Source organism: Protopterus annectens, chromosome 1.part1, assembly GCF_019279795.1.
Source record: "Protopterus annectens isolate FY-2018-M chromosome 1.part1, PAN1.0, whole genome shotgun sequence".
In the NCBI taxonomy this organism is placed as follows: Eukaryota; Metazoa; Chordata; order Ceratodontiformes; family Protopteridae; genus Protopterus; species Protopterus annectens.
In genome coordinates, this window is record NC_056726.1 from 271,493,482 (window position 1) to 271,505,928 (window position 12,447).

The following is a 12,447-nucleotide window of genomic DNA, read 5'->3' on the forward strand; positions in this document are numbered from 1 at the left end:
CTAGAGGACACTCCCATTGGGGAGTCTGGTCAATCTAGGAATGGGGTATACACTTGGCCTAGGAACGGATTTATGGACGGAGAGTATTGGGTCCATGGTGCAGGGTCTGCCAGCACAGAAGTCTCAAGTTTGGAGACCGGAGGCACTGGAGTCAAATCTACTGTAGTCAGAGCCGTAAGAGAGCTCGGTGCCGAAGGGACACTCGGAGTCGATAAGACAGGTTGAGTCATTATTGCAGAGATGGGCATCGAAGGTGTGCACTGTGCCGAAGTGGCACTTGGTGCTGAAGTTGTAATAGGCAGGTTTATGGTCGGTGCCAGAGACGGTATCGGAGCCAAAGCTGGCACTGACAAAGTAACAGACGTAGTGCCTGGAGCAAATAATGTCGGAGCCGACGAGGCAGACTTATGGTCCGAAGAAAGTTTTTGTACCTTAGGTTTGAAAGATGTGCCATGGTCACGCGAGGGTGAAAAGGGAACCGAATGGAACCTTTTTTATCTTTCCTAGGAGGGGTTGAGTCCTCCGTCGCAGAAAGGTCCTCTGAAAATGGCGATTTAAGTACACCTTTTAAAATCAACTTATTCTTGCACTCATTCAGAGTGCACTGGCTAAAACTTTGGCAAATTAAGCAGGGAGGCTGCACCGAAAGATGGGGCACCCCCAAGCAATAAACACAATCATCGTGAGAGTCATTGTTAGGAAGTTTACCCTTGCACGAAGTACAGTGCTTGAAACCTGAAGTACCCTTCTTGTCAGACATCATGACAAGCTAACAACAATCAAAATCTTCAAATACAATGTCAAATCCGATTTAGTCTAGTCTAAAACTAAACAAAAAACATACAGTATCTAACCCAAGAGCAGAAACACACAACTAGATAGAGAAGGAAGGAATACCAGCTATGGTACTCAAGGAATACCACAAGGGTAAGGAGAGAGGGCTGTAACACCAATGGTACTTAGAGTGCCAAACGGGTAGAAGGAAAGAGAAAACTGGGTACATCTAACTATAAAAGTGAAGATCAATAAATATACATCACTAACAATAAGAGAATCAAACAACTTTCTCACAATATATCAAAAAAATTTCCACTAAGCTGAGACCTCGGCTGAAACGCGGCTTTACGGCTACGTGGCAAACAAGATCTGAGGTAAAAGGGAGAAGAGGATTGTGGGTAAAAGTGTAGCTCAAGAGTTTTTTGGGTGGTGCAAGCTTGGTAACAGGCCGACTCGGTTCCGAACCCATCGGTGATGAATGGAAAGAAGATTAACAACATCAGATGCACCTTTAAGAAAAGTCTTACAAAGTTTAGAGGAAGCCAATGAAGACATATTTACTCCCACATGAAAATTAGAAATGGCTGTCCGTTGGACTTTAACCGTAGAGGAAATGGCACCCTGTTGAAAAATGCTAGCCAGAAAATCTAAGACTGCCGAAAGAGGTGCGGTAAAATGATCCATGAACCGCTGAGTGGCTCATATCAAGAAATGTTTCCATTTACTACGATACACTTTCTGGCAGAAAATTTGTGGGCCGGTACCAGAATGGACTTAACAGGGGATGACAAACTGAGAGTCCTAATAATCAGGGGAACCGCAGCAGCCAAGCAGTGAGCTTTAGACTGTCCAGGTCTGGGTATGGGATCCCCGAGGGATGCGAGAGAAGATCCGGAACTGGATCCAAGGTCCATGGTGGAACAACTAGATGAGACCTTAGTAAGGGAAACCAAACTTGTTGAGGCCAGAATGGGATGATGAGGATCACAGTGCTCCCCAGCCTTCGGGCTTTCTGCAGAAACTTTGACATAAGGGAAAGAGGAGAATATGCATAAAGAAGATCAGGAAGCCAAGCATGAATCAGAGCGTGTCTGGGGGGTCTCCCCCGGCGGGGGGTTCAGAGCGAAAAACTCACTGCATTTCGCGTTGGAAGGAGATGCGAAGAGATCACAGCAAGGACAACCCCACTCTAGAAGGATCTGTTCTACTACTGAAGGATTCAGAGACCACTCGTAAGGTATAAGGATAGATTTGCTGAGCCTGTCCGCTAGAATGTTGGACCATCTCAGAATGTGCGTTGCCACCAAAAAACAGCCGGTGGAGATCGCCCATTCCCATACACTCATGGCTTCTCAACACAGGCGATAAGATCTGGTTCCCCATTGTTTGTTGATATACCGAACCACTGACATATTGTCCTTCTGAACTGCAATCGTTCCTAGAAGAAGATGAGCATGAAGGGCCTGCAACGCAAGAAAAAACGCTCTCATTTCTAGAACACTGACTTGCAGATAGGTCTCCATAGGGGACCATGTGCCTTGGACTGTCCTTCTTGAGCAGTGCCCTTCCCACCCTAGTAGGGAGGCATCCATGGTCATTGTGGTCTTGGGAAAGGCAAGTTGGAATGGGTGTCCCTTGAGAGGAACTGGGGACAGAATCCACCACCAAAGGGAGTCCCTGCATGCTCTCGAGATTCTCACCGGAAAGAACAAAGGGAGATCTAACAGGGACCACTGAACTGCAAGTGTACACTGCAACACTCTCATATGAAGATGCGCCATTGGAAAAATATTGGCCATGATCCATAGATCCCACTGCTCTTAACACTGCCTTGGCTGTCGGTAAATGGGTATGAAGGATGTGTAACCTCAGATTATGTATCATGTCTGATGTAAGGAACACCCTCGTTTGTAATGTGTCCAGCCGTGCCCTGATGAAATCCCAAACCTGAACCAAGAGTAGAGCAGATTTGGTCATGTTGACTGTGATGTCCAACTTGTTGCTTAGTCGAAGGAAGGAGTCTCTGGCCTGACAATGTAGATGCTCTAGAGGGGCAGTAAAGAGCCAATCATCCAGGTACTGAAAGACCTGAATATCCTGAAGCCTCAGGTGAGTCACTACTACCGCCATTACCTCGGTGAACATCTGGGGGGCTGTGGTGAGACCAAAGGGAAGGGCTCGATAATGATTGTCTCCCAGCTGGAAGCAAAGGAACCTCCGGGACTGCCTGTCCATCTTGATGTGATAGTACATGTCATGGAGATCAATAGAGCACACCCAGTCTCTGGGGTGCAGATAGGGGAGGTTAGATTGAATCGTGACCATCAGGAATTTTGTCTTGGTTACAGATAGGTTCAATTTGGACTGATCCAAGATTGGTCTGAGGTCCCCTGTCTTTTTCAGCACTAAAAAAACCTGGAATAAACTCCAGATCTGGACTGGTACAGGGGGACCGGTTGGATGATTCTTTTCCTTAGCAGTGAATCTATTTGTACTGCTGCCGCCTCCCCGCTGTGTGGGTGGGACATCCAGGAGGGCTTTGTTGGATTGGGGAGGTTGCTGGAACAGAAAGGAATATCCGCTGGATATGATGCACAACACCCATTGATCTGTTGTTATGGACTCCCATGCTAAAGGGTGTAGCAACAAATGACCACTGACTGCCTCCAGAGATGAACAGTCGGGCAACTCCTCGGGGCTGCTGCCCGGGTTTATCTGAGAAGGATTCTTGGGACCCAAAATTCTTAGGACCCCCTCTGCCTCTAGGGCGGAATCTGTCAAATCCCCCTCTGCTTCTGGGTGAAGGAGAGTCCTGAGCATCCTGGGAAAACACCTGAGACTTGCAAAACCACATCTTCTTTGGGCCTCGCTGGTTCCTGGAAAAGGACCTTTGAGGTGGGGAGAAGCGGATCCCGACGGCAGACAATGTCTTCCTGTCCTTCTCGCTCTGGAGCAAAGTCTCTATGACCGTCTTCCCAAACAGGGAAGAACCGTTGTAAGGGGCATTGGTAAAAGACGCCTTGAAGGGCTCCCAGAATAGACATAAGCGGAACCAGGCAGGATGCTTGATGGCAATGCCTGTCCCCACCGCCCATGCAGCTCCCTCCGTGGCATGGGAGAGAAAATGCACTGACATGCTGGCTACTGCGTTTAGGGTGGCCATTCGTACATCGAATGTCTTTCTGTCCTCTGCTGACATGGACCCTGGGATCGACTCCATGATTTCCTTGACAAGATCTCTCTGGATTCGGATGACATGCACGATATAGTTCAGTCCCCTCACAAAGAAGGTCACTGAAGCATAAACTTGCTTCCCAAAGTGATCCATCGCTCTCAACTCGGTCAGGGGGGTGGACCATGGAGCTCTCCTGAGCTAGCTCCTTCTTGGTGGCTGCCACCACCATCATAGCATCTACAGGGGACCCCCTTGTGCCAATGAAGCTTGTCCAGGGGGACTCAAAACCTTATCCGGACGCTTACGTACTGGCTCTATGGTGTCCGGCTCCTTCCAAGCCCTAGATGTTATTAGTTCCACAAGTGGATCAGCAGGAGGGGACACTCAAGAGGTACATGGGCCAGAGCCGAATGCCTCCAGAAACACGGACTCGTCAGAGGATGGCTTTGGGGCAACCCCCACGGTGGAGGATCTCCATGATATTCCCAAAGGAGACATCCTTGGGAGAGGGGTGACCTTGGGACGCCTTCCCCTTCATCCAAGTCCGTGCCCTCTGTGAGGGACTCTGGTGGAGAGTCCAAGTGCCTCCTTTTACACGTATGTTTGCGGGGGGCCTCCTTGGGGGGACTGTCTGGGGAGGCCTTGCAAACTGGCTATTCCGAAGGTGGACTTACCTAAGGCATTACAGGCACAGGCTGTCCCTGAGAAGGCAAGATGGCCAGAACCACACTCAGAGCCAGGGGGGGTCTAGACGGATTCAGAGGACGAGATGGTCTGAGGCCTTGACCCCATGAGAACCCTCTCCACCATACTGAATGCAGGAGGGGAACGTGCCTCCTGGGCAGAAAAAGTGGAAGCCGCTCCTCCTTGCTCCAACATGGGGGTCAGAGCCGAACCTGCTGGAGCCGAGACAACGAGAGGGATGCTCCTCTCCGACAGGCTCACAGCAGAAAACCCCCTCTCGGATCCGACCCGAAGGCTGTGGCTCAGAGAGCTCGAATCCGATCCAGTTGGGTCCGACAAACTCAAGACACCGGCTGGCTTTGAGGTACAGGGTACCATGGGCACCGACCCCTCGACTCTGATCGTCCTCAGATCCAATGACTCCGAAACCGCAGGTCGGATCAGAGGAGTAATAGGATGGAACAATGGTTGGAAGAGGCCCGCTCTGGAGGGAGAAGGCCCTGGCAGGACCCCATCTGTATCTGAGTGTGGATAAACCTCTGCATCATCTTGTTCATCTCCTCTTCCGACAGCCTCCGAGATGCCGCCGAAATAGGACGGGAGTGCCGGTGGGGGGGGGGGGGACCTGGCAGGAGACCGGCTTTGTAATTCCTCGGGCTCAGGTGAAAACCTAGGGGACCTGCGCCTAGGAGTCACAGGCCTGGATACAGGCTTCACTTTCAGCAACGAGCTGGCCTGCGAGAAGCGATCAGGGGATCGCTTGTGAGGCCGGTCCTTTTTAACCTGATCCTTTTCCCCAGACCTCTTGGTGGGAGTGTGAGTCCCAGAGGCCGGGGAAGAAGAAGACAGAATAGCAGTTTCCCTGTAGGGGAGAGGGGACTGCAATCCCAGCAGAAGAGGGCAACAGGCCCTTAAGAATCAATTTGTCCCACCTGTCCTTAAGTGCCCTGGGGTTAAACCCAGCGCAAATAGGACAGGGGTGCTGGAGGTGTTCAGCCCCCAAGCAGACCACGCACAGAGTGTGGCCATCCGCCAGGGAAAGCTTATGGCCACACCCTGTGCACTTTCTGAAATCAGACTTCAGGGCATCCGCCACCCCTTCAGCCAGCCCAGAAACACACACACACTCACGTGGGAAAGAGAAAGGAAAGGAAAGAAAAGCCCACTCTTTTTTTTTTTTTTTTTACTAACAAAGAACCCTGGGGAGGTACAGAAAGGTTCAAGAGAAGAAAAAAGTTAAGAGAAAGGCTAAAAAGGAGAAATACAAACTCACAAATATGGAAGAAAAAACACTGGAGCTTGGACCATCCTTGTTCACTCTCAGGTGGCAAATGAGATCTGAAGGGAGACAGGGGACATTATGGGTAAGAAGAGGAGCATGGAGCTCAGAGCCATAGTTGGAAAATGAGACCTTGTCGGATCTGATGCAGATCCAAAGACCCACACATTGAAGATCAAATGAAGTAAACTAGTTCAGATTTGGCTTAATTCCAAGTCGGACTTTCCCAGTCAACAAATGTTAAATAAATAAATAAAAAAATATGTGGTCACATCTGTCAGGAACTGCACAAAGGCTTCTAACTCTCCTGAGGTACACCTACAAATTGGAAAGCTCTTGTTTACCAGTACATACCTACCCAATGCGAAAACATTACCTTGAATAAAAACCTGGACTGGGCAATGTCCTGCTGACAGAAAAGAATATAAAATTAATGCTAACTATGGTTGGAGGCCTTGGTTTAATAAAGGTAAGAGAAACTGAAAAAAGAAAATGGATTATACTGCTTTAAATGTTATGCAATCGTACTGGATGTTAGCTTAAATGCACTAAAATGGGCAAACTCAATATAGATAAGTGTGTGTGTGTGTGTGTGGGGGGGGTGGGGGGCTTTCTTCCTGGAAAATGAGGATGATCACTAACATACATAAAATGAAATGCTTAAAGCAGCCAGTATCATGGATTCATGGATGACACGGGTTGTGCAGAGCAAGAAAGTCCTGGATATATGCAAGGATGCAACTCTTCAGCTTCCCAGATTGATCTATCTGTCTGTCTGTCTATCTGTCTATCTGTCTATCTATCTATTTATCGCTATACAAACTCCAGACCAACTCAAATGATGCCAGTCTATAACTAAATTAAGAGTAAAACAGCAGTTATTAATAAACACTAATGGTTCAATTTTTACTTTTTCACTTTATTTATAAAATCAAAGTTGTATTTAATATAAAAATAATTAATTTCAACAAAGGTTGTAAATACTTCTCCACTACTAATGTTGGAGTTACATTTTTGAATCTCTGGCACTAATTATAGGTCTATGTTAGAAATCTAAGTTTAAGTGTTTTAAGTAATGATGCATAAAGCGTATCAGTTGATTGTCCATCTGCTTTGTGATCGGTTGAAATTTTAAATGAATGCTTAAAGAGAGTTTGTATGGTAATGTTTTGTCTAATGAAGTCCTGAGAGTATGTTGCAGGATAAAAGCTCTTACTGATTTTTTTTTTTAATAAAATAGTGTATGATATTTATACCACTATGGGAAATTTCTCCTATTCTTTTTGATTGGTGCTGTGGGATCTTTTACATCCACCAGAGCTACCAATAACTCAATCAGATGGGACCTTGGTTTACCATCTCAAAAGGACGGCATTCTCTGGAGTGAAACAACCCCCTTACACTGTATTGCAGTGTCAGCAATCCATCTACCTGGTGTGGGAATAGAACCCACAACTTTCTGCACCAAAGTCGAGTGCGTTACCTGTTGTACCACAGAAAAAAATATAAATATATATATATACACACACATAGATATATGACCCACATACAAATATACGCATGTGTGTGTGTCTGTGCCTATGTATAAACATATACAGAGAGAAGATAAAAAAATATAGAAATATAGAGATACACATATAGACACAGACTTGCACATCATTTTCAGTATAAGTGAAGAACTGAAATGCAACCAGCATAATGCTATGACAATCCCACTTACATACAGCACATAATTGTTTTAATTACCTTTGCGTTTAGAAATATATTATTCAAGAGAGTATGTAAGATACAAAAAAGAAGCAATTTGTTTCATAATACTAACAGAAAACTACAAAATTGCATTGGAGGATGATATATGATCAGCAGTGGCTGCATGAATGCAGCCTGTGCTTTACATATCTTCAAGTAATGCAGTAGACCAAGTACACCTTTTCTGAGTAAAATTCACTTCAAAGAACATAACTTACCGAAGCATACAATCTAGGAAGCCAGAGAAATGCAGAGACAAGAAGACTGGCAAAACGCTGAAGAAATTTTAATGCTCTGTCTTTGTCTCCTGACATTATCAGGAACAACGAAGAGGCAAACCAGTCATGGCCTGCATAACCTCCCTGCAGACAACCTGTAAAATTCAGTCAAGGAAATATGACAGAAAACAACACCTCCTGTCAGCTTACAAGCATATTTTTGCTCTCAGTGGACACATAGCAGCTTCAGGCAGTAAAAGAAGACTACACTTGACAAAAATAACTTTTTTTAATCCTGCAAAGGTCAACTTTATTATTCCTGTCACAATACAGATCTCAAAATTGATTCTTACTATGTGATGGTTTGTGAGTTTATGCTTTGTTCCTAGGCTGCAGTTTTTAATTCACTACAAGCTTTTCGGATGTGCTGATGCAAAAGCTGTACTGGTCTAGTAGAAAATTTGGATAAGATAAATAAAGATTGAAGATCAATAATGTCCAAGATAACATTACAACAAAAAGAAAAATATGAATTTTATATCTTAGGGACTATGTATAATAAGTAAAGCCCTAATATTAACTCTTCATATACATAGCCAAAATAATTAATTGTAGTCAAGTCACCATAACTGCTCATACTAATAGAATATTTCACAAGTTATTACTAACCCTTATCCCCCTGAATTTCTATTAATGGCAAACCCCTGAACTGATGTACACAGCTGGCTCCAACTTCTGCAATAAGTTTTCGATTTGACAGTAATTTGAAAACTACAAAATACTATTTTCTTAAATTAAAACAAAAAAACAGAATATAAGCAATTCAAATGACTTCTACAAATGGAAAAATACACCTGTTTTAGCCAAAACATTGATAGTAATTAAACACTGACAGAATAAGCCAATGGCATGCTCGGAGAGTAACAGGTCTGCAAACTATAGTTCTTTGAGACAAAAGTGGAATTCATTTGAGAATGAAAAAGAACTTGTCAGTGATAGCTCACCTAAAGGCACATCACTGAAGGATCTGTCAAATTCAGGAGAAAACAGGTACATGTTGCTTACCTTTACCTCCACAGGATCACCAGTGGTCCGTTGTCAAAGGAAGTTTTGCTTTTTCTGAGAGAAAATGAAGAGAAAAAACAGCTCTCATCTGTTATATGTGGTTTCTAACAGGTTTCTTATGGCTGTATCATTAAACTCGCAAGAGTAACCTGGCCTACAGCAACTGAAAAATAATGCACAATATTTTGTTTTGTTATTTTTGTCTTTGGGGAATAAGAGAAAAAAAATAAAAACCACAAAGGACTGATATATCCAATGAAAATGGCATTTCAAAAGAAAACAAAGAGGCGAAGCAAAAATGAGGAAAACTGCAGTACAAAATTGTAGTCAGCTGAGCGAAAAAGAAGTTATGTACTCACCATAACGTTCCATCTGAGTAGTTATACTTCATTTTTCTGCAACCTGTGAGTATACGGATCTATATCGGATCCAAGCTGGCAACTTTTTTCTAGCATCTGCTCCAAGCTCCGAGCTCCTCCCCTTATCCATAACATCCTACCGTCTCCTATCTTCCCTCAGATCGAGTTTGCTGCAACTAACAATATATATATACAACTCAACCCAATAACCAACCTGAAAACAGGATAAGGTCCGGAGGATGGAGGGAGGGAATGTTGCAGAAAAATGAAGTATAACTACTCAGATGGAACGTTATGGTGAGTACATAACTTCTTTATCTGAAGTAGTTAACTTTATTTTATCTGCAACCTGTGGGACAGAGTCCCCAGCTACTCCGATCCTGGGAGGCCCTTATGGAAGGATATTCCTGAGCACCGCAGAGCCAAAGGATGCTCTACCCCTCGAAATCAGATCCAGTTTGTAATGGGAAATGAAGGTATGTGAATTGGCCCATGTTGCTACTGCACAAATATCGTCCAAAGGTACCCTGGACCAAAAAGCAGCAGAAGTCGCCATGGACCTGGTAGAGTGAGCCTTAACTATACCAGGACGAGATAAACCTTTTGCTTTGTAAGCATGTGAAATGCAAAGAGTGATCCATCTGGCTAAACAAACTTTAGAAATAGCTTTACCCATAAATGCTTTGGAAAAGGAAACAAACAATTGGTCAGTCTTGCGGAAAGACTTTGTTCTATGAAGATAAAAACAAAGTTGTCTATGAACATCCAACAAGTGGAGTTTGTATTCACCTTTATTTTGAAAGTTGGGAAAGAAAAAGTACAGTTTTGTACCTACCATAAATGTAGATGTTCGAAGATCCACATTGCTGCAGTCCTAACACTTGGGTAGTCCGCTGTCCCAGTCGGCCCGAATACCAAAGTATAAGGCTGACGTCGGTCAAGGCGCATTTGTCTGACATCAGGACGTCAGGGTACAAATGCGCATGACCGACGTCATATCCTCAGTCTTTTCTTGCCCCAGATGTCAGAAGACCCTAAAAAGATAAGGCCAAAACCAAAAAACACCAAACACTCCAGTACCTAATATATGTACAATATATACAAATTTACAAAAATAGAACCCCACCCACACAACCACCCCTAAACACAGAGGGGAAGGAGGGAGGCGCAATTGGACTGCAGCAATGTGGATCTTCGAACATCTACATTTATGGTAGGTACAAAACTGTACTATGTTCTTCATCTCACATTGCTGCAGTCCTAACACTTGGGTAGAATCCCAAAGCAGAGGTAAGGGAGGATGGCTAAACTATAATGAAGCAGGAGCTGCCAAAATGCCCTGCAACACAGCAGTGGCAAAACCAGCCCTGGATTTAGAATAGAGAGGAAGGTGGTAATGCTTGGAGAAAGTATGCACTGAACTCCAAGTAGCTGCCTCCAAAATATCCTTAGTTGCCACCCCCCTTAGAAATGCTGTTGAAGTGGCAGTAGCCCTCGTGGAATGAGGCCTAATCCCAGCTGGAATCTCCTTGCCATGATGGGAATAACAGAATGCAATGCAAAACCCAATCCACTTAGATATAGTTTGTTTTGACACAGGCTTGCCCTGGAACTCAAAGCAAAAGAAACAAACAACTGCTGAGACTGCCTAAAATCCCTAGTCCTGCTTAAATAATAACGCAACTGCCTGTGTACATCTAAAGTGTGCAAAATCTATTCCCCTTATTTTGGGGATTTGCATAAAAGTAGGCAAATGAATAGTTTGGTTTAAAGCCACACTAGAAACCACCTTAGGCATAAAAGAAGGATTAGTACGTAATGATACCCTATCCTTATGAAAAATCAAAAAAGGCTCAACCGCCATAAGGGCCTGCAATTCAGAAACCCTTCTTGCAGAAGTAATGGCCAACAAAAGCAGTCTTCCATGACAAGTATTTCAATTCAGCAGTAGCCAAGAGGCTCAAAAGGTTGTAGAGTAAGTTTCTCCAACACAAAATTGAGGTCCCAAGCAGGAGTAGGAGCTCTACGTGGGGGTCTTATATTCTTTGCCCCTCTAAGAAATTGCTTGAACAAAGGATGAGAAAACAATGGTGGGTAACAATCATAGTGAGCTGAAATTGCTGCAGCATGAATCTTAATGGAAGAGAAAGACAAACCTTTGTCCAATAACTCAGTAAGATATTGAAGAGCCACACTCAAATTAGGCTCAGAAACATCCAAATCCTTTGCTGCACTCCAAAATAAAAATCTCTTCCATTTTTCTGCATACACTTTACGTGTACTAGGCCTTCTGGCTTCCATAATCACATTCAAAACTTGTTGAGGAAGTTGAGACCTGCTGTGGTTCAAAACAGAATATGCCAGGCTGTTAGATGAAGAGAGTGAAGCTTGACATTGAGGAGATGACCGTTCCTCTGAGACAAAAGGTGTGGAATTAAAGGTAAAGGCCATGGAGGCTTCCTTACCAGATTCCTCAGTAATGGGTACCAGTGTTGCCGAGGCCAATCTGGAGCTATCAAAATCATCCTTGGCTTGTCTTGTCTGACCTTTAGGAGTACCTTTGGGAGGAGAGGCAGAGGTGGAAAGGCATACACATGAAGATTTTCCCAACTGAACGAAAGAGCATCCACTTTCCAAGCTGTGTGATGAAACCTTTTCGTGCAAAACTTTGGCAGCTGGTGGTTTAGTGGAGAAGCGAACAGATCTATGTCTGGAGTTCCCCAGGATACTGTCACTGTCAATTGTCGAAATACATGAAGATCCAGTTTCCACTCGTGGGGATCCATGATTTGCCTGCTTAACACATCTGCTAAGGAGTTCTGTGCTCCTGGCAGAAACCTTGCCTGTAGATTTAGCTGCAAGCTGAGCGCAGTCTCCCACAAAATCATTGCTTGCCTGCATAGAGGATAAGAATGTGTTCCCCCTTGCTTGTTGATGTACCACATGACAGTAGTGTTGTCTGTTAGAATCAACACCTGCCCTGGAAGGAGTAACTCCTTGAAAGCCATTAATGCAAACTGGACTGCTAACATCTCCTTCATGTTGATATGTAGATGCTGTAGTCTGGCAGGCCACTTGTCTTGTATCCACTTTCCATTCAGATGAGCTCCCCAAGCTATGTCTGAGGCATCTGTCGTTAGA

The 12,447-nt window shown here is 44.4% G+C and overlaps 1 protein-coding gene across 1 annotated transcript in view; it reads right to left on the reverse strand.

Moving 5' to 3' along the window:
* Positions 1–12,447, reverse strand: part of TBC1D32 (TBC1 domain family member 32) — a 1,886,357-nt gene that overhangs the window by 238,986 nt on the left and 1,634,924 nt on the right. Inside the window, exon 26 of the mRNA XM_044086982.1 lies at positions 7,883–8,037. Coding sequence (XP_043942917.1) covers positions 7,883–8,037 — 155 coding nt within the window. The remainder of the gene's footprint in view (positions 1–7,882; positions 8,038–12,447) is intronic.